Source organism: Chelonoidis abingdonii, chromosome 1, assembly GCF_003597395.2.
Source record: "Chelonoidis abingdonii isolate Lonesome George chromosome 1, CheloAbing_2.0, whole genome shotgun sequence".
Classification (NCBI taxonomy): Eukaryota; Metazoa; Chordata; order Testudines; family Testudinidae; genus Chelonoidis; species Chelonoidis abingdonii.
In genome coordinates this window covers 113,670,077-113,692,462 of record NC_133769.1, presented here as the reverse complement: position 1 = coordinate 113,692,462, position 22,386 = coordinate 113,670,077, and the positions used below count along the sequence as shown (strand labels likewise).

At 36.6% G+C, this 22,386-nt stretch overlaps 1 protein-coding gene across 4 annotated transcripts in view; it reads left to right on the top strand.

Moving 5' to 3' along the window:
• Window positions 1–21,490, top strand: part of FGD4 (FYVE, RhoGEF and PH domain containing 4) — a 222,916-nt gene extending 201,426 nt beyond the window's left edge. For all 4 annotated transcript variants that reach the window (XM_032778924.2, XM_032778926.2, XM_032778925.2 and 1 more), the window contains exons 11-17: window positions 6,632–6,804; window positions 9,428–9,458; window positions 9,681–9,776; window positions 10,171–10,296; window positions 12,294–12,434; window positions 14,180–14,320; window positions 14,650–21,490. In XM_032778924.2, coding sequence (XP_032634815.1) covers window positions 6,632–6,804; window positions 9,428–9,458; window positions 9,681–9,776; window positions 10,171–10,296; window positions 12,294–12,434; window positions 14,180–14,320; window positions 14,650–14,907 — 966 coding nt within the window. In that variant the 3' untranslated portion in view covers window positions 14,908–21,490. The remainder of the gene's footprint in view (window positions 1–6,631; window positions 6,805–9,427; window positions 9,459–9,680; window positions 9,777–10,170; window positions 10,297–12,293; window positions 12,435–14,179; window positions 14,321–14,649) is intronic.
• The last annotated feature ends 896 nt before the right edge of the window (window positions 21,491–22,386 follow it).

Below are 22,386 nucleotides of genomic sequence, written 5' to 3'. Positions count from 1 at the left end.
GCAACTGGCTTCGAGAGTCAAGTGTACTGTAAGGCCTCTATTAACTGATTGTATGCTTATGGTTAGAGATATCATAATATGGAAGCATCATGTTGACCATGGTCAAAAATGCACACCTATAGACTTCTTTGTATATCAAGCTGATTTATAACTATCACAGCACTGTTGATATGTGGTCAACACTTGGATTAACAACCTTTAGACACCGACACTTGAATAAGCCATGTTGGAATTGGACAAGGTATGAACTCTAATTTATATGAGTTTTATGTGAGATATAGGTTTGTACCTTGATTCTGGGGTAGAAATTTACTGTTAGAAAGACAGCTTACTGTTGCGATTGCTGTATTTTTCTTTTATTTGGGATATTTTCTTTTGATATTCGGTGAATGTTGTTGTCAGTTTACAGAGCAAATCTTGTTAGAATTGAATAGAACAACATTTTTTTTGTCCCGGCCCTATATTATCATAATATATATTGCCTGTTTTTCCTCTGCACTTGCAGTTGGTCTGGTTGGTGTACGGGAGCAGATCCCTATCTCTTCAAGCACCAAACTTAGTCTCAGAGAACCAGATACGTATACTAGGTTACCAGGAACACACATGCTGAACCTTTCATTCATATTTAAAAATATAAATACACAAAGTCACTTTTCAAGAGGAGCTGATCTAGCCCGTTCCTCTCAACAATTCTCACTAGCCTAAGAAAGCTCCACACTGAGTACAATGGGATAATTACAAAAGTTAGCGCACAAGTATAATTGTATAAACGTGGTTCACTTTAGTATGTGAGATAAAAGGGGTTAAGGTAAGGATTGGTCTTTGTTTTAACTGTACAGTATTTGTATCTTCCTATTATGTCTAGTATATACACTTACACTAATCATCTTTTGGAATTACATGTAATAGGAGTTGATAAGGTTCTTCAAAAATTTATACACAGCCACCATTTTTTGCAAACGTAGTTAATAATTTCTCTTATTTGGCCTGGTTTGTGACAACATTTGGCCAAAGAGTGGATGGACGCACAAAATTTATAGACTAATTTAGTAAAAAATTCAATCTTCTATATATTCTCTTTATTCTTCTATATATGAGTTTCATGCACCCAAATATCATGGCATTATACTAAAAGTCACAAATGAACATATAGACCAAGATTTCATCTTTGCATTTAAATAGGGGTGTGACAAATGTTACCATCCTCTACCTTGTATGGGATACTGCACATTATTGCGGGTGTTGTTTCTACGCTTTGTTGATCTTACCTATTGTGGAACGCCAACAGCTTTCTGGGTCAGCTCCTCCTGTATCTGATCAGGAGTTGGAGGTATTTAGGGAGAGGGACAACTCCCTGGGCTACTTCCCCATGGCCTCTTGCTGGGCCAAGGACACCTTTCTTTTATACCTCAAAAGGACCTTCCTCGCTGGTGTGTCATATACGTTGCTTGTCCTCAAGCCTTTCGCAAGCTAGTATTACTTCTGCTCTTTACTCTCAGTCTGCTTGCCTCTTTGCATCCAGTCTCGCTACAAACACACACTCCTTCTCCTCATGGCTCCTCCTTGCCTGATGGAGTGAGTCCTTTTTAAACCAGGTGCCTGAACTAGACTGCCTTGATTGGCTGCAGGTGTTCTATTAAAGTAGGTATCTCTACTGTTCTAGAAAGATCTTAATTGGCTCCAGGTGCCTTGGTTAACCTGCAGCAACTAGCATTTTGTTGTACCAGGGTAACTAGGAGATTTGTTATTCGACCTGGCTTTAGAAGGACTGTGGCCAGTCACACCTGGGCGACTTAAATCGGTTAAGGCCGATTATTAGAGCCGATTTAACGCTGTAACCGTTCACACAGACGTCGTCATTATATCGAGTAAACGGCTCTTTAAATCGATTTCGGAACTCTCCCAGCAGACGAGAGGAGTAGCGCTAAATTTTCGAAAGCGATAACCGATTACGGTTCGTGTGGAACGAAACGACATTATTGGCTCCTAGAGGTATCCACAGTGACCACTGACCGCAATCTGGTCCGCAATCCCGAACTCCGGCATAGCGGAGTCAGTAACAGGAAAGCCGGCCCCAAGACTTAAGAATGACTTTCCTGCTTCACAGTGTCGCTCTGATCAGCACGGGTGGCGATGCAGTTCAAAATCAAAGTAGTTCTGCATGAACCCTTACGGGAGAATACTAGATCGATCGCTGTATGGTGAGACAAATCTTTTATTATCAGAGCTTCCGTTCAAGAACAGAATGCCAAAAGCTTTGAAATAAACTCCAGGATACACAAGCGTGCGTGACAACCGAACAGGGAAGCCAGAACTTAAACGGATGCTCATGGAGGGAGGGAGGGGGGAATGAGGACTACAGCTACACACTCCAACAATCGCAGTCTCTGAAAACTATTTGCATCTTGCTGAGCGCCCAATGTCTGTAGCTTAAATAACACGGTGGTCTGCGTGGTTCACGGAACAGGCTCGTCAGTCTCCCCCCCGCCCCCAGCACGTGAAAAGAGAAGTAAAATAAATAATTTCCTTGAGTACTGTAAATGTCACCCTCTGTGACTGAATGCTGCGGCAGAGAGTACGCGAGATGTTGACCAACGGTCAGGATACCGTTTGTGGATCTCAGGGTCCATGATTGCTGTGCATGGCGTTTGCTCAAGCACTTCCCGCGGAAAAGGCACCAAAAGGGTTGGTCTGCTGCCTACAGAAGGGAGGGAATGAGGCTGTACGCCAGCAAAACCACCACCGGGCAATGTTTTCTGCCCCATCAGGCATGTCTCTCAACGCCGGAAGTGGGAACTAGATAGCTGAGGAACAGCTACCTCACAGTGCACCGCTCCTGATCGATGGTAGCCTTTGACCCATGGACGCAAACAATCGATTTCGTGATCCACTGTGGACGCGCTAACCGATTTATTGATCTGTTTGTAATATCGTTTAAGCTAATTCCGGAAATAATCGTTGCAGTGAGACGTACCCGATCTTCATTAGGCATGTCTTTTCAAGTGGCTTATTCCCTTAAAAGCCTGTCACTCCTCTTGCTTCCCCTCACTTTTTTTTTTAGCAAGAGGAGTACAGGCTATTTTAAAGGGAAATAACACTTGCAGACATCTAAATGAAGACACAAAGTCCTTAATTGTACAGGATGTGTTTCAATAAAAAAGAGCAGCAGAGCACCCAGGTTTAAATCCCAGCTTTTAGTGACAGACAGTTTATATTCCCTATTGTGTAAACCAGTGATTAGCAGAGAAGAAGATTGCTCCCCGTCCCATTTTTTTTAGCAATCTTCTTCTCTCTAATCCACTGGTTTACAAAATAAGGGGAATATAAACTGTCTGTCACTAAAAACCTGGGATTTTAAACCTAGGGTGCTTCTGCATAATTTTTTTTATTACAGCACATACAAAAGGGGTGTGTTGTCTTAGGTTTGTCTTTCCAAGTCATTATAAAGCAAAGCTTTATTCCTTTGCAAAACTTAATGTAACTTTAACTTATATTTGTTAAAAAGTTTGGGAAAGAAGCCCCCTTCTTATCTCTGATCCACTGACTCTCAGAGGCTGCTTTGCTAACAGGCACTTTGCTGCAGCTTCACATTGTTTTTAATAATAAAAAATAACCCCTATTAGTTTAAAACCTCGGAGAAAACTTTTAAAAAATTTGTTACTAAAAGCTTATGGTTTTAACTTATATAAAAATCCCTCTGCCTGTTCTTTTTCATTGAAACACTTTTATGCCAAGGGGCTTAAGTAAAGAAATGTGTCTTCATTTAGGCATGTCTTTTCAAGTGTTTATTCCCTTAAAAGCCTTAATGTAACTTTCACCTCTATTTGTTAAAAAGTGGGGGAAGAAGCAATCTTCTTCTTCTTTCTAATTCAGTGGTTTACAAAATAAGGGGTTTATAAACTGTCTGTTACTAAAAACCTGGGGTTTTAAACCTGGGGTATTTCTGCCTGCTCCTTTTTTTTATTACGACACATACAAAAGGGATGTGTCTTAGGTTTATCATTATACCTTTGCAAAACTTAATGTAACTTTAACGTGTGTTTGTTAAAAAGCAGGTAAAGAAGCAAACTCCTTCTCTGTGATCCACTGACTCTCAGAGGCTGCTTTGCTAACAGGAGCTTTGCTGCAAAAGCCTGTTTCACATTGTGCTGACTGAAAAATAACCCCTGTCCGTCTAAAACCTAGGGGAAAACTTTTAAAATTTGCTTGTTACTAAATGCTTTGGTATTAACTTTTCTAAAAACCCCTCTGTAAAAGGGCTACATAGTGAAAAATAATGTTTCTTTAGATAAGAATAAAACAGTTAAAAGGGGGGAGGAGAGGAGAGAGGAAAGAAGGGAGTTGGCTCTTGTTTAAAATCTTGGGACTCTAGGATTGGTTCAGGAAAATGAATTCTATGACGCTGCTGTAAAACGACCTCTAATTGGGTTGATCCAAAGGTGGTGATAACAAGTCTGAGAGGCTCTGAACCAGGGACAGAAAGACTTAATTCTCTCTCTCTCTGACTCAACCATGTACTGTCTATCTTTGCCCTTTGCAAAGGGGCTCTCTTTTCCCTTTTCTTGCTCTGTTCTTCCTTTTAACCTCTTTTTCTTAACCTACCCTGATACTGAATACTTTTCTATTCACATTTTTACCATGTGCTTACTAAACAGACTCTGCCTGCTTCTCTCTCTCTCTTTCTGATTCCACCATGTGCTCTCTATCTTTGCTCTTTGCAAAGAGGGCTCTTTTCTTGTTTCTTGTCTTGTTCTTTCATTTAACCTCTTTCTTTTCTTAACTTACATGGTATTGAATAGTTTAAATTCTTTTTTTATTCATTTTTTTACCCTGTGCTTACCAAACAGGCTCTGCCTTAGTAAATTCCCTTTTTAAACCTGGTTTTCAATATTATTTAACTCTTTTCTTAAACTAACCCTTTAAAAACAAATATTTCTTTTTTCTTTAAGTTCTATCTTTCTATTCTTGAATAACCTGGCTTTACCAGCCTCTTTCCTTACTCAGTTACATCCAATAACCTTTCTTTCCTTTTTTGTCTAAATATTATGCAAAATTTCTTTTTCATCTTTAAACTCTCTCTATTCTTTCAACCCTTTTCTCTCCATGTAACCAAGCACAAGCACAAACAACACATCCCTTATTAAAACACACACACAATTTTTTTCAAAATGGCTAACGGTGCCAAAGTTTGGTGCCAACCTCATTTTTCTCTCTCTTTTTGTTCCACCATGTGCTCTCTATCTTTGCTCTTTGCAAAGAGGGCTCTTTTCTTTTTTCTTTTCCCCTGTTCTTTCTTTTAACCTACCCTGATACTGAGTAATTTAAATGCTTTTTTATTCGCCTTTTTACCATGTGCTTACCAAACAGGCTCTGCCTTAGTAAATTCCCTTTTTAAACCTAGTTTTTAATGTTTTTAAAAGCTTTTTTCTTAACCCATCCTGATATTTAATACACCTTTTACATTTATCTCAAAATTTGCTATTCTTTAACAGCCTACCAAACTAAGTCTTTACCATCATCTCTCCTTACTCAAACTCACTAAAAATCTCTCTTCTTTCAAACTAACCCTTTAAAAACAAAAATATTTCTATTCTTTCATAACCTGCCTTTACCAGCCTCTCTCCTTACTCAATCACATCCTAATAACCTTTCTTTCCTTTTTTTCTCTAAACTTTTATGCAATTTTTTTCAGCTTTAAACTCTCACTCTCTTCTTTCAACCTTTTTCTCTCCATGTACCCAAGCACAAACATACACAACACTTCCGCTATTCAAACACATACACACACACATTTTTCAAAATGGTTGATGGCGCCACACTTCGGCGCCAACAAAGAAAAGGGGTGGGAAGGTGGGACATAACCCCTAAAATGGGCATGGAAACTTGTTAAAAATGCATGGTGATGAATACTATTGAGCAGTATACTACTGATTTGATTTAAGTCTTCAAAAGCACAAATGCATAGCAGTGGATTCCTCCTTGGGCTGAAATTCTAGGCTGTTAAAAATTATTATTTAAAAGCTACAAATAATAAATGATACTAATGATACCCTAGCTTTTGTATAGTGCTTTTCTTCAGTAGAAATCATAGCACTTCACAAAAAAGATCAATGTCATCAGTATGTCCACCTTGGCCTCATAATTTTTCCCTTTCTTTTATGGGTTTACATAGTCTCAGCATAACGTTGGTTTAAAAAAAAAAAGATACTGTGAAGAAAAGACAGAAATCTACCATTTGACATCATAGATAGGAAATTCTTTCAATTTGCTGCTCTTCTAGAATAAAGATTTTAAGAAAAATCTATTTACCCAGTTGTTCAGCGTATTGAAATCAGCATGGAAACAAAAGGCTTAGTGTTGCTAAACATCACATAGTTATAAACATTATGAAAATTACTGCACATATGCAGTAGCTGGTTTTTAAATGTATCAATAGTTAGCTTTTAATTTTATTTCTAAATCCTATCCATGTTATCAGTTCTTTCCATTTTGATTTTGTCTGAAATTAACAAGCCTAACCACACTCTCCTTCACTTGTTTTTGTAAGGTGATAGTGCGATTCATCTCTTAATATATTGTACTTGACTTTCTTTGTTATTGATGTGTCCTTTTTCTTTTCTTTTTTTAATAGTTCAACAACATGTTGCTGTATTGTGTACCCAGATTCAGTTTGGTGGGATCAAAGTACTCAGTGCGCACAAGAGTTGGTATTGATGGTATGAAGATTATAGAAACACACAATGAAGAATATCCATGCACCTTCCAGGTGTCTGGAAAAGAGCGAACATTGGAGTTGCAGGCCAGGTAGGAGACATTGGTTTACTTTTGAAGCATTAAAAATATTTCAAAATAGAAGAGAATTGTGGGACTGGTTGATTTGGAGAACTGGTAAGGTAATATGGAGACTTTTGTTTGTAAATCGTTAGTTTAAAAATGGGCCCAGCTTGGTGGACTTAGAAATTGTCCTCACTGCTGTTTGGCCTTTTTGAATGAATTGGTGCCCTAATTCTGTTTTAGTGGATAAGTTTCAGAAATCACTGCCACATTTAGCCCTTATTGACAGCCTCTGCAGAAAGACCAAGGATTAAACAGGCATGCAGAACTGACCTTTCATCCTGAACAGTGATGTTTGCAGTTCATGATAGAAGCATACTGTCAAGCACTGTAGCCAAGTTCTTGTGGTCTTTTTTGTGCATGTTGCATATGTTCTGTGAATAAACAAAGGCTTCATTGTAATCTGCCTACTTAGCTTTATGGAAAGATCTTCTATAATTTAAAAGGAATTATAATAATGTTCTCTCTAAAAATGTAACAGATCTATATAAATTACCTTTAAAAGCTTTAAAATGTAATTGAAACTATTCAATATAATTCAATGGCAGGGATACAATTGTCAATTATATAGGATGATTCAAAACCCATAGAAAAGTTATTTGTATTAAATTGTATTAGGACTCTTCCATAAAGGTAAATTTGTCTTTAATGTTTTAATTCAATAATAGATTATTTTTTAGTACATATCATACTGGTCGGAAATTGTTGTGTGGTGGCAGAATTAACACCATACAACATATCCACTGTATTCCACCTGGAGACAGATGCATTACACATGTGAAAAGCATATTGTGACTGTGAACAAAATGCAGTTATCAACTATTTTTATTTTGTTCAACTTCCAGAGTTATTAGTACTTTCATTAGCACTAAAGTTCTTTAGTTTTAGGGGGAAAGCTTGTCTAGCTTTTGAGAACATTTTAGGATGTATTTCATAAAGATCATTCAAAATTGTGAAGTAATGTGTACAAAAATGCCATCCTAAAAGTAGATCAGTGAGACTAAAATAATCTTAGTTGATGCATACTTTATTCTTAATGTATCTTATGCATAAATCTCATCCTATAAATTTGTCGAAGCTCTGATGAAATGTTTAGTTTGCCCCAGGAATTCCATTTTCCAGATCATTTTATATATTTATTTTCAGATTACTGCTTGAGTGCGTTTTAGTGTTTCAATCACTTTTTTAAAATTGATATTAGATCACTTCCCACATGGAGTGATTGCTTGTCTGATATGGGGATTACATACTACTTTTAAAAGTTAGTTGAGTTGTTGGATTAGGGAGAATTATTTTGTTTAGTTAGAAGATTCATTTTTCCAATATTTACAAATGGTAAAGAATGAGGAACAGGACTCTGTCCTTCTATTTTAGGATTCTAGTTTTATTGCAAGTTGCAGTAATATTACAAAATATATGTCTCACTGGAGACATTCCCACCATAGATGGGTATGTCATCTCACCTGCACATCCCATCCAGCAGTAGGAAAAATCAAAATGGAGGTAGGGGTGTGTATGTGCAGGGGGGAAGGGGGAGAGAGAATTCTTTCTATGCACCTTACTTCACCAAAGTGAGTGGAGGAAGTATTAAATGAGTAGCAGAACAAAAAATACTGTGGTGCTGTTGTAACATCGACAGACCCCAGTGGTTGGCGAGCAGGACTGAATTTGGGACCTCTGGAGTTTAGAGCATGTTCCTCTACCACATAAGCTAAAATCCAACTGACTGTTAGCCAAGGCTGTAGAGCAGACTCATTTTATCTCTCTCTTTAAGTGGTCTCGGTGCCATTAGATGGGACAGAACACCACACCCAGAAGGTGTGTGGGTTACACTATTTCAAGTCTTCTTTTTTCCTGATTCAAAATTCATGGGAAATTGGGTTTGTATTTACTCCATCACTAGATTACAGTAGTGCTTTTCCTTGGGATACAAGGCATATTTTCATAGGATTTGAATTTAGAAGCCTCCCTGGGGTGCTTTGAAAACAATTAATGTACAAGACACTGGGTGGAAAATGCTTAGCTCTGTCATCCTCTGTAGATCTTCTACCCCAGTGAATAAAAGGAAACATTGGTTTATAGTGTTAAAACAAAACTTTTCTTTTTTTTCTGTTAGATAGTATCACCCTATTATGTCAACCCTGTTTATTTCTGCTCTCATTTACTTTAACTTTAACTTTAATTTGAGGAAGAGTGCTGCAGGGAAAAGTTGATATACTGATGCAGTTTCTCTCATTTTGGTTCATTTACAGCTATCTTAAATTCACACTGAAATTTGTGTGCTGTTTCTTTTATACACTGTGCTTTAAGAAAGCTTAATGCTGGAAATGCCATTCTTATATATGTTTAAAGAGTGCATTTAAGATGATCTTTCGAATAGAACTTAATTCTAGCCTATTAAATTTCCTAAGCTTCAAACTAAGATTCTGATTCATTTTTAACTAGACAGTTTCAGTAGCTCTACTGTTTTTGTAAATGTTGGAATCATTTCAAAGTCTCTGCTTCTTTTGTAAGTTACAGCTTCATTCACCAACTACCATGAGCTAATGTTTCCTAAGCTAGTTTTATACTAATATGTCAATGTTTGTTTTAGTTCTGAACAAGATAAGGAAGAATGGATAAAGGTAAACACATCTACATTTTGACTTACTTTAAAAAAAAAAACTTTATTTTTGGGCTGTGTCTGTGATATTTAAGTTGAAATATTAACTTCTGATGTAATCAAATGCTGATCATAATTAATTCACATTTCTGGTAGTTTTGTTGTTGGTCATTAAATAGTTTAAATTCAAAGAGTCTATTAAATATTGTATGTTTGCGACCTTTATCCATTGTATTTCTAATAGGCTCTTCAGAATACCATAGAAGCTTTTCAGCAGAGGAATGAAACCTTCAGAAACGCCATTGCAAAAGAATATGAGGACATGCCTATTGAAGTTTCTGTAAGTCGGGTTACTGTAGCTTTGTACAACTGGTGCCCTTTTTGTCCTTTTCCTGTTACAAATGCCATATTGCTGGAGGGTGTCAGAAGCTGCATATTCAGGCTTAAGATTCTTATAGAAATGGAATTACAAAGTAATCCTTTTGCTGGTCAACCATTTCCCTTTATGAGCCAGACTATGCCTTATAAACAATCCTGTTCTTTCTAAAATGGATGGTGGAGTGTCCTTTCAGCAATGTGTTTACAATCTTTGACTGGAATCTTTGTTAGCTATCTTTCGCATAAATTTCAAAACATAGCTTGAGCTGTGCTTTGCCATTTCCTTTCCAGAGGAAGAGAATAATTATTTTCTCTGCTAAAAATACTGCACAATTGTCTTTCTTTTCCCTCTTCAGAAGGCTGAGCTTGGGAAGAGAGCACCAAGATGGATCCGAGACAATGAAGTAACAATGTGCATGAAATGCAAGGAGCCCTTCAATGCACTGACAAGGAGACGGCATCATTGTCGAGCATGTGGACATGTAAGTGGAAATCCACATCTGCTAGCTGGGTGACCAGATGCTAGAACAGATCTAAATAGTTGTTTAGAGTCCCCATCTGGTGGCTGGTTGTTCATGTTACTGCAGCAGAGATTTCAGCTGTGACCTTTGTGGTTTGTAAGAAACAGCTCTATTAGGTGAACCCAGAAAAGGAGCAAAAGCTGGGCAAAATGTATTTTCAATTGTTCTCAGCAGAGCTAGGTATCTAAATGTGTAAGATATGCAAAATGCCAGAAATATCAGTCTAGACCATATCAACTCTGACCTGTTCACTCACCTTTGGATGCACTATAAATAGAGCAAAACTACCATGCTTCTTCCCTTATCTCCCAGTAAGTTATTTCTTTCTTCACTAAGTGATGGTGCAACCTCTGATTTTAATCTTAGTCTCAGAGGTCATCCTGGGGGATTTTGCTTGATGTACATTTTCATGCCTTTACTGCATACATAGCTTTGTTTTTGTGCTTTGCACTATGCTTCAGGCATTTTGATTAGCTCTTTCTGGTTAGCACTAACTCTTTTAGCAGTTTTTGAATTGCTTCCTCCAGCTTAGAGGTGCCTAGTTAAATTTATGATAATTCCTTTTCCTTCTGCATGGTTGGTGATTCAGGAAATTCTTAACTGACTTCGTTTTGTATTATCTCTAATGCATGTCCTTCCATTTCATTTTAAAATGTTGTTTCATGGGGATATAAATACGTTTTTAAAGGCTAATTTGGGTTAATGTCAGAAGTCTCTTCTAGAAATGATAGTTAATATTGCTCACTTAATTTTCATTAGGGGTTTTGGTTGAAAACCTTGTGATCTAGATTGGGCTGGGCTCAACAAAAAACGTTTGTCTTGGTGGTGTATCAGAATGGAGAGTACATAGTACTGCTTATGTACTATTCCAGTTAGCTACTACAACCACCATTTTAAAAAGTTATTTTGACTCTCTTCCTTTTCACTCTTTTTTTCATTTTTCACGCTGGGCTTCTTTTTCTCCTCAGAGGAGTATTTTCTGCTGAAAAATATTTACAATAAAAGACCTTCCTCCTACACCTTTTAGGAGTCTAGCTTTCTTGTTTTAGTCTATTTAAAAGAAAAAAGTTCACTGTCGGGATACAACATGGAACTGTTTCAGTTGTTCCTCCCTTGGGGGTGGGGGGTGTCTGTCTGTCTGTCGTTGTTTTGTAACAAACTATGAAGCTGTGGGCTTAGATTTTATAACAAAGTTAAAAGACATTTGTTTCTGACAAAAGCAACAATTTCTTTTAGCAAAAAAAAGTCAGTATCATTTTATATGTATTGGAGTGTACAGAGCAGTGATTCTCAATCCACAGTCAAATCAGCACACAGCTGCGGCCCATGCATGTGACATCCTCAGGGCAATACAAGTAGTGTATATATTGTGTGGATGTGGCCCACACAACAGAGAGAGCTGCGTATGCAGCCCACAATGGTAAATAGGTTGAGAACCACTGGTAGAAAGAATGAAATAGTAAGCGTACCTCTTGCGTGTTTCTCGCAGACAAAGGACCACAAGGCTAAACTGAATGAGGGAGGTTTCTGCAGGAGAATTTATCTTGCATTGAAGTGGTCCTTAATATTGACGTTAAGATATAAATTTGAAAGCTCTATTTGACCTCAGTGAGATTTGAACATGTGCTTAAAGTTAAGCTTTATTGTGTAAGCATCTATCCTGAATGTAGGTGATTTCCTGAATCAGGACCTAAATTGTAGAACATTTAAAAGAATCCTAGTACTCATTTTATTCAGTCCAGCAAATTGAAAGATAAAAAGCACTCATTTATTCAAGAAATAGTGTAATATAGTTAAAAATTAAGTTTTTCTTTTAAACTACAATTGGTATGATAGCACTGCCAGTGTCAGAAGACAGTACCTACACATCACTTGATCTGCATTTTAGTAGTTTTTAAATTGATCATTTGATTTTTCTGTCAATTTGCTTGCTTAATCTTTTATTTCTTTTTCCTAAGGTGGTTTGCTGGAAATGTTCTGATTATAAAGCTCAACTTGAATATGATGGCAATAAATTGAACAAAGTTTGTAAGGACTGCTATCAGATTATAATGGGTTGCACAGATAGTGAAGAAAAGAAAAAGAAAGGCATCTTGGAGGTATGATGTTTAAAAAATGAAATACTTGAATCTGTAAAATTCCTGCATGGGCCTGTATTGCTACATACAATAAGAATCTCTTGGCTCATCACTGGCTGAAAAGTCCTGTGAGCCAGTAAAATTCTGTTGTTTTTTTACCACTTTAGAAATAAACAATATTGAAGTTTGGAGCAAGGCCACCTAACCAGATTGCATATGCCAATTAGGTAAATCATTGTAGCTGGCTGCAATGGAACTCTGTGAAAGTTACTCTTTATCTCTGAGCCAATCAGATTAAATATGCGTCCTCAAAGTTGAATAATTTTTTTTACTGGACTTCACCATATATCTCTCCAGTATGCTAGTTCATAAAAAACCCAAAATATGCTATATCTTTGAAATTTGTGGCCAGAATGGAGAGAATTTCAGATATTTCTGATGACATTCCAAATGCTCAAAATAAGATTTTGTTTTGATCAATATACGTAGCATCACTCTGATTTACTCAGTAAACCTCTCAATATTAGCAAAAACATATCACGTTGAGAGAGATTTCTATTGGGGTGAGCATCAAGAGAAATTGAACTAAGATTGATTGACTGAAAAATTCGTTGTGGGGGAAAAAATATATAACACATGCACTGTAACATACAAGTAAAGGTGGTAACTGTGAGAAGTTGCCCAGCATAACTGCAGTCTGTTCACTAATCCAATATTAAAACACTGCAAAACAAGTAGCTTCAAAATGTTTCCTTCCTTCCTCTTCCTCAAATGTGAACATTTTGTGAAATTCTGTGTTTGAGGTGCAGGGTAAGGTCAATATCTCATCAACAATCAGGTCTAGAAATGTGTGTTTGTTGAAGACAGGGAATTAAGAGGATAGGCACCAATTTATATGCATTATTGTCCAAGTCAGTTTTTATTAAATTCTTGCCATTTCTGAGAAATGCATTTATCCCAAATTCATGCCAATAAAATCTTAACACTACACAATCATAGAATCACAGAATATCAGGGTTGGAAGGGACCTCAGGAGGTCATCTAGTCCAACCCCCTGCTCAAAGCAGGACCAATTCCCAACTAAATCATCATGCATGTTCTCTCTACAGATTCCCAAGTGACTGAGTCCAAGTAATAGGTCGCTCTATCAATATTCTTCCATTTAATGTATTTAGTTATTTCTCTTGGGTTTACCCAGGGTTAATAGTTGAATTCCAGTATGATCCTTGACAATACGTTTCTGTTTGATGCCTTCATAAAATTTTGAATGCCAAAAAAGGAGTGTAATTGTGATGGGTTGCTGGTAACATTTGGGCGCCTTCATGGTGGACATGCTAGAAATCGGAGAGATTGTTTCAGGACTTTTATATCTGGCAACTATCCAGCGGTGGAGGTAGATGAAAAGTTAAGGGTGATTCTCCCATCTGCACTTTAAAAAAATTCTAGAGGGAGCAAGGCAGATTGGGCATATTTAAGGTGGAGGAGGTTGAATATATATCTAGATACATTTTTATTTTTCATAATCCAGTCCTGAGGCCCTTATTCAGTTTTTAATCAAGCGAACTCCCATGATCTTCAGCAGAAGTTTGCCAAGATTTGGTTCTTCATTAGCACTTTAGAACATCTCTGAGAAACTTCTACAAATTGTTATAAATGGTGTCGTATTTAATTGTCCTGTTTTATGCATTCTTGTCAACGTCATGAAAACTTGAGGTTTTTTTAAGGAAAATATTTTCCTTCTGACACTTTGTATTGTCTCCCCACAGATTGAATCAGCTGAAGTCTCTGGAAACAGTGTCATATGTAGCTTTCTTCAATATATGGAAAAATCAAAGCCTTGGCAGAAAGCTTGGTGTGTTATTCCTAAACACGAAGCTCTCGTGCTGTACATGTATGGTGCTCCACAGGTATGTAGTGAGGAAATAGTGTGAAAACAAATAGGAAATCCCTCCTCACTCCTTTGCCCCATTGGGGCATCTGGGAGGAAGGACATGTAATGTGAAAATAAGGGGAAATCTGTGTAGGCAATGGTGTTGTAACAGTGTCAGTCCCAGGATATATGGGAAGAGAGAGAAGATGGGTGAGGTATCTTCTATTGGACCAGGTTCTGTCGGTGAGAGACACTGTTGAGTTTACACAGAGCTCTTCTTCAGGTCTGGGAATAGTCAAGGAGTTGTTTTCAGCCTGTATTGTGAACTAAAGCAGGTTTTTATCAGGATTTATTTCTTTTTCCTAGGATGTTAAAGCTTTGGCTACAATTCCACTACTGGGCTATGCAGTAGATGACACTCCAAGAAGTGCTGACCTCCCACATAGCTTTAAACTGACCCAGTCCAAATCTGTACACAGCTTTGCAGCAGACAGCGAGGAACTGAAAGAGAAATGGTTGAAAGTCATCCATTTAGCTGTCAAAGGTGAGACACTGGAATGTCAAAATGAATTGCAGATGAGTTTAGAGGAACAGCCTCAATCTTCTAAAAAATCTGAATGCTGAAGCTCAAGACCATGTTGTGTTTTAAAATAATCCAGTCAGATTCTTGGTTGATTTTTCTTTGTTCAAGCAAAAGAAGCAAGTTCTCCAACTACTACATGCATCTCTTAGCACTTTATGTTGAAAAGATACTGATCTATTTAAAGATCATTTTCTTATATTTATGTTCTGTCAATAAAGTTAATGTACAGATCCATTCCACAGATATTTTTTTTAAACATAAATGCCATTAAAAGAACAAAACCTATTAACTTTAGTGTACATCTTGTTTGTCTCAAAGTAAATTGCATTGTATGATTCGCTTGCTGTTGGGTTAAAGTTTGCTACTTTAATAAAGAATGTGGATATTTGATGCATCCTTTACATGTTAGGACTTTATTAATATAAAAGATATACCTCCACGTTGCCAAAATAGATCTGTAGTGAAATATACAGGGACAGTTGGGTTTATTGTATCTAGTTTATAGAATTACTTATACAATGCTGTACATATGTTATATTCACTTTTTTAATGCAAATTGCTTTTATAGTAATATTGGCTTTTGTCAATTTATCAGGAAAAGAATCTAATTGTTTCAGTTTAGAAATTCATTGCTAAAATACAAATAAAGTACAATATATGTACAGTGTTAAAAAAATTGTACTTGATTTTGCTTCATGACAATACATAGGTTATTAGTCTGTAATTTATTTAAAATAAAGTATGTTTTCACTTGCAAATTAAGAAGAAGGTTCTAAATTGAAAAAAATCACTCTTTAGTGATTTGTTTAACTAGCTTACACCTACTGATCTTGATATTTTTATACATTAAGAATATTTTTTAAATAGCAGTAATTTAAGTGGCATGTAATGGATTTGTGAGTTCCAGCTGTGTTTTTAAAAAAGAGTAGTCTTTTGTTTAGTGTGGTTTGGTTCTATGCCTGTTATCTTTTCAAGGTGCTGGTGCTACCTTTCTAAAATACAGTATGTGCTTTAGCAGTTAACATCCTGATCTTAAATGATCTTCCGGGATCATATATTTTTTGCCTTTATGGTCATTGGAACACTTGGACATGTTTAAAGTGTTTTAACTTTCACAAATACACATATTGCATCAGCTAGTGATCACTAAAAACTATCTGCAAGGATTATACATCATATTAGAGCCTTCTTATATGAACTAAGATATAAAGTCTGATCCTGCAATTCTTGACTTGCATGAATAGTCCTTACTCTTATTGAGTTCAATAGGACTGCTCTTGGGAGTAAAGACTTATCTGTGGGAGTCAGTCTTTGAGTAGTGGGCCCATGATGAATCTTCATTTCTAGTAGTCTTTTATGAAGAGGCAAATGACTCTGCTATAAGAGGATTCCACTGTAACATTTTAGATGGACTATAGGTCTTTATGGTGCATATGCAATGACTGTCTCTCTAATAGAGCAAGTTAATCAATTTCTTACTTAAAAAACCTAAATGAAGTCTTTTATTTTCTAAAATACAGCAATTAGTTAAGATGGTTCCAAGTCACAAAGTTCAGATTTAGATACAGTCTTCTCAAAATCTGTGGAGGATGGATCCAGAGTTTTGATTGGGCCTATCTTCACAATTAGATAAAAATTAGTAACTTGAGTCAAGATTTACTTTACCTCAAAATTTTTTTGTCACTCTGACAGACCTTACCCTTTTTTTTTTTTTTAAAAAATAGTCATTGAGGGTGAAAGATTACCCTTCAGTCAACTGTTGTACTTAGGTATAGTCATTCACCTAATGTCATTTACTTCTGAGCATCCCAAATCTTTCTGTATTGCCCAATACTCAGGGAAACCAGGGTGAGTAAAAGGCAGTCACAGCAGATTCTTATGCCACCTCACTGAAGTCAGTGAGCCAGATTCTCATCTTGGTTGTACTAGTGTAAATCTGGTGTAACCCTCTGACTTCAGCAGAGTTAGTCCAGATTTTTACCCATGCAAGATCAGAATCTGGCCTCATAAGGTTGCCCAGGATGTGTATCATTGCACAGTTTGTCCCTTAGTCTTCACTAGGTTTAGGCTGCTCTGCATGTAATCCTGTTCACTACTTTATTTTAATAGGGTATATAATGTACAACTTATTTTTAAAAAAAATCTTCTTGAAGTTTAAAGAAATTCAAACCACTTCTACAATTCATACTATTTCCCTTAAAGTTGGGCCCACTCATACCCTTAGATTCATGCCGGTGCACAGGGGCAAACTAAAGCATGGATCTGCTCATCTCGCACAGAAAGTGCAGGGTGACTTTGCCTTCTTTCCCCAAATGGGTACTGTCTTCTGGGAACATCCAGGCTTAGGGCATGGAAACACACAGGCTGAGCTCTGGCCAGAAAGAACTACCTGAGGGTCAGTATTGTATGTTTCCATGGCCATTCTCCTCAGTGGATATCTGCCTTCAAAAGGAGTTCCCAAGGCAACTGCTGGTTCTGGGAGCCTTGAGAACCAATACCGTGGAAATCAGTTAGTCCTGGTCTACGCTGGGAGGATGTTGATCTAATTTACGCAACTTCAGTTACATGGAAAACATAGCTGAAGTCAACGTGCTTAGACCGACTTACCATGGTGTCTTCACCGTGGTGAGTCAACTGCTGCCACTCCCCCATCGACTCTGCTTGCGCCTCTCGCGGCACTGGAGTACAGGAGTTGATGGGAGAGGGCTTGGGAGTCGATTTATCGCATCTAGACTAGACGTGATCAATCGATCCCCACTGGATCGATCGTTGCCCACCGATCCGGCAGGTAGTGTAGACATACCTGTAGATTCTGCCTGATCTGTGAGATTTCAGGGCCTGTTCCATGAATAGAGAACTCCCTGACCCACCCTATAGAAAGGAATCATGTAAGGAAAACCTCAGATTTATTCTCCTTTGCCACCTCCCACAGGAAGTGATGATCTGGATCGAAAGTAGTAATACATAGCACTAATAAAGTGCTTCATATTTTCAAAGCACTTCCCAAACATTAACTCAGTCTTCCTTGTAAGGCATGTAAGTAGACAGTATTTTCCCTATTTTCCTAGATAGGGAAAACTGAGATGCAAAGAGATTAGGGTCTGACTCTCTTTTGAGAAATGCTAAGTACCTGCAACTGCTTCAGCTGGAGTTGTGGACAGTAGTCAGCACCTCTGAAAGACTAAGCCCTAAATGACTTCTTCCAAAATCAGACTATGAATTAGGGATTAAGCCAGAATCAGAATGTAGGTGTTCCAGTAGCTGGTCCTTTTCTCGTTCCTGGTCTGTTATCTCATTTTGAGCCATTAAAGTTTGTGTAAATCTGTAATTAGGTTTTTGGACCCAATAATTTATTTCACCTTATTATACAGTAATAAAACAGTCTTCTCAAAGCCTATTCTCTTCTCAGTCAGCACGTAAAGGGAAGACCAAGAATTATTTGATTATGTGTACATTCTACAAGTATAGACACGTGCCAACCATTCTGGAAAAAGAAGTACAGACAGTGAAGGAAAGAGGTTGCTTTTCTGGACCCAGTGACAACTCCTCCAAATATTTTACCCAGTACCTCACAGGCTAATCCACATAACTGCATGTAAAAGCTTCTGTTTAATTTTAAGGTTTATGTTCTGACTGTAAAGACACAAACTGAAAGTGGTAACTGCTATGCTTTAATTCCCATGACAATAGAACATCTGAATTATGGAGAAAAAAATTCTTTCCAACCCAACAGTTTAGATTGTGTCCAAATTTCAGCCCTGATTGATTTTTTTTAAACAAAGTTCCTGAAAGAAAACATTGACAAATGTTAATTTTAGTAGCATGAAGAGATGCTACATATGTGTAAGTGACAAATAGGCATTCATTTATAATGTATGTGAATGCCTTAGCTACAGTATTTAAGCTCTGTGACCCCTATATTCAAGAAATGCTCATTTTAAAATGTTTTATGTGATGGAGGATATTTTTGTGCAATTTAGAGCTTATCAGATATTTGACTACTTACTGGTTTTGTTAGATTTAAATTTTTTCTGTATTCTACCAGAACTGTGGCTAATCAAAAAGCATTGGTCGCATTTATTTGACAAATAGTGGTAAGATTTACAACATTATTTTTTCAACATATTTTTCCTGATGTCTGCAAGCACAGAATCTCGATTGGTAACCCTTTGCATTATTTTTAATACATCTTAAACATTTCTGCATTACTGTTCCTATCTGTTTTATTATGGCTTCATGTAATTATACTTGAATGATTAAAAGCTGTTAAAGCCTGGAGCATCTTGCAGCTTCAACTCTATTGACTTGGACAGGAGTATTTTTTGTATTAAGTACTCCAGTTCAACAGGAAAATTGTTTAAAAAAAAAAAAAAAAAAAAAGCAAGCACTGAAAAAAAAATATTCTCTTCCCATTGGAGTGGAATGTGGAAAATATTTAAAAGTACATGTGTGCATCATATAACTGCAGCTTTTTACAAAGAAGATCTCAAAGCTCTTTACTAACCTTTTAATAAGCCTCATAATACCCTTGTGTGGTTAGAGGTGTATTATTCCTTCCATTTTAATATATGGGATAAATTGAGGCAGGGAGACTAAATACAAAACACATACCCCAAGCCTGTATAGGTTTTAGAAGAGGTTACAGACAGGGATTCAAATAGGTTCTAAGTAGAGTGGTCAAAACTTTGAAACTTGAAAAGATGGGAAAAACTTCCAATACTTTTAATAAATCTTTTCCCATTTTTACTACATCTGTAGTTGGTCAAACTTTTAATTTTGAAAGGAAAGCATGGAATTTCAAAAAAAAGTTGCCATTTTTCCCATTTTTTTAACGAGTTCCTGTTCTAAGGACCTGTTTTTCTTGCAGGAAGTTTTAAAAAACAATAATATGGAAATAATTCTAAATAATAAATTGAGACCATCCATGAAACTATATAGGGATGGATCCTGAGCTGGTGTAAATTGGCATAGCTCCAGTGGAGCCTAAACAGCCATGATGTTTTGCACTAGTGCTACATCTGGCCTATATTCTCTGAAGGCAGGCTCATGAAAACCAGGATCACTCCATCTTTAGGCGTGCTGCTGCTACTGCCATTCACCTGGACTCATAGGACCAGATCCAACTCAAAATTGAGCTGGATCAAGTTTTAATCCTCTGTCACACTATTGCAATCTCCAAAACAACTTAACAATGGCAGAGGTGAGAATAAGCAGGTGGAAATCCCTGAGAACAAATAATTTGCTTTCAGGCAGATAAACTCAAATAATAAGGAATGGGGGTGGGAAATACCAAAAATTGTATGAGCAGAATCTTCTAATGCTTCAAGAAAAAAAGAAATTGGCAAGGTCTGTATGGGTTTAACTCTGTAGTGTAATGTTTGTGATGACCTTCAAATGAACTATAAAAAGGAGAACTTGTTTTAACCCAGCTGTTATCCTCTTTATGGCCATATTGGTAAGAGGTTGTTAACTTACCAACATGATTCTGACCCATTGGACTGTAGTGAAATATATTCTTTGGATGGAAATTTACATATGCCAATCAGATTGCTTCTTTAGTCCACTCTCCTTTTTATAAAACAATAGGGAGACTTATTTATCATATATTTTTAAGACAATTATAATCTGATTCAGACAGCATTTTACAATCAAAAGTACACTGTGGATTAAAAATATAAGTTGTCTTTTGACAAAATTGTATATACCTTAAGGGGATAAAAATCAATACATAAGTAGATCTACTTTACTTGCCTGTTGACTGGTTCCAACTGATTTATAAGCTGAAATTCAGTCTAAATATGCAGCTAAATATTCAGTGTGCTTTTTGTATTGCCTCTTCATTCAATTATTCTCACATTTATTCATGGCATTGTCATCCCCATCCCTCCAAATAAATGTAGATTTTATTTCTTGACTAAATGGTAAAGCAGATGGTTTCCATGAATAAAACATATTGTTTCTGTCAATGTGCGATACTAACCTACTTCAATTTATAGTTTATCCTTGTGGATTCATAAACTATTTATGGTGGCAATGTTCAAGAAAGGGGAGGGAACTGTGTCAAAGCCTTTTTTTACACAGAGGTGCCATAATGTTTAGATGAAGGAGGGCAAGTTTGTTATATATGGGGAACCATTTGCAATAGAAGAAGATTATTTTACATACAGTGAGATATCTCCTGCTACCACTTAAGCTAATGGGAGTTAGACTGTTTACTTCAGTGGGAATTGGATCTGCCCCTTCTGTGTAATATCAGATATACATGCAGTGCATTAGAATCTCTCTTAATTATGAAAACACTGTTTGTAGTTTAATTTGGAAGAAACTGATTTTTTTGTTTAAAAAAAAAATTAGTTTCGAAGAGGTGTAAATTTTTTCTGATTTTACACTGAATTGCAAAATTCCAAAAAAGAAGCAAAATTTAAGTTGTGCAAATATAAAGGTAATTTTCCTGGTCAAGAAATATGAATGTAAAATATTTGCAGATATTGTATATATTTTGTGTAACATATGTATATTTGGTCATAAAGATGGGAGCTGGCATATCGTAAAATTAAGCACTTTAATTCCTGTTGAATACTTAGTTTGTATGCCGTAAAATAAAACATCATTAAGTACTGTTGACTATCTGTCCATGATTTATTGCTGTCCTGATAAATTATTTAAAATACAGTGCTGAGCATATAGATGACTGTGGAGAATAAGGGTTTGTCTATATAAGATTGTAATGACTTAACTTAATGTGTGATCTTAAACCAATGCAAAACGTCATGTGGATGCTTATTTTACTTTAAACTAGGCTTATTTCAATTTGGGAAGCTGTCTGTACAAACATAAATTTTGGTTGATGATATGAAGCTATTTTGAATATTACTTCAATAGGGGTAAAGAGTGAGGTGGCAGAATTTGCAGATGATATCTATTTTGTAAGTCCCAAGCAGACTGCAAAGAGCTACAAAAGGATCCCTCAAAATTCGGTGACTGGGCAACAAAATGGCAGATGAAATTCAATGTTGAGAAAGTGCAAAGTAATGCATATTGGAAAACATAATCCCAACTATACATATTCAATGGTGGGGTCTAAATTGGCAGTTACTACTCAAGAAAGATCTTGGAGTCATTGTGGCTAGGTCTCTGAGAACACCCACTCAATGTGCAGCAGCAGTCAAAAAAACCCCACATCTTGAATACTGAGTGTAGATGCAGTTGCCCCATCTCAAAAAAAAGATATCGGAATTGGAAAAGGTTCAGAAAATGACAACAAAAGTTATTAAGGGTATGCAAATGCTGCCATATGAGGAGAGATTAATAAGACTGGGACTTTTAAGCTTGGAAAAGAGACAACTAAGGGGGGAATATATAGAGGTCTATAAAATCATGACACGTGAAGAAAGTAAACAAGGAAGTTTTATTTACTCTTTCTCAAAACACAAGAATCAGGGGGTCACCAAATGAAATTAATAGGCAACAGATTTAAAATAAACAAAAGGACGTTTTTTTTTCCACACAATGCACAGTCG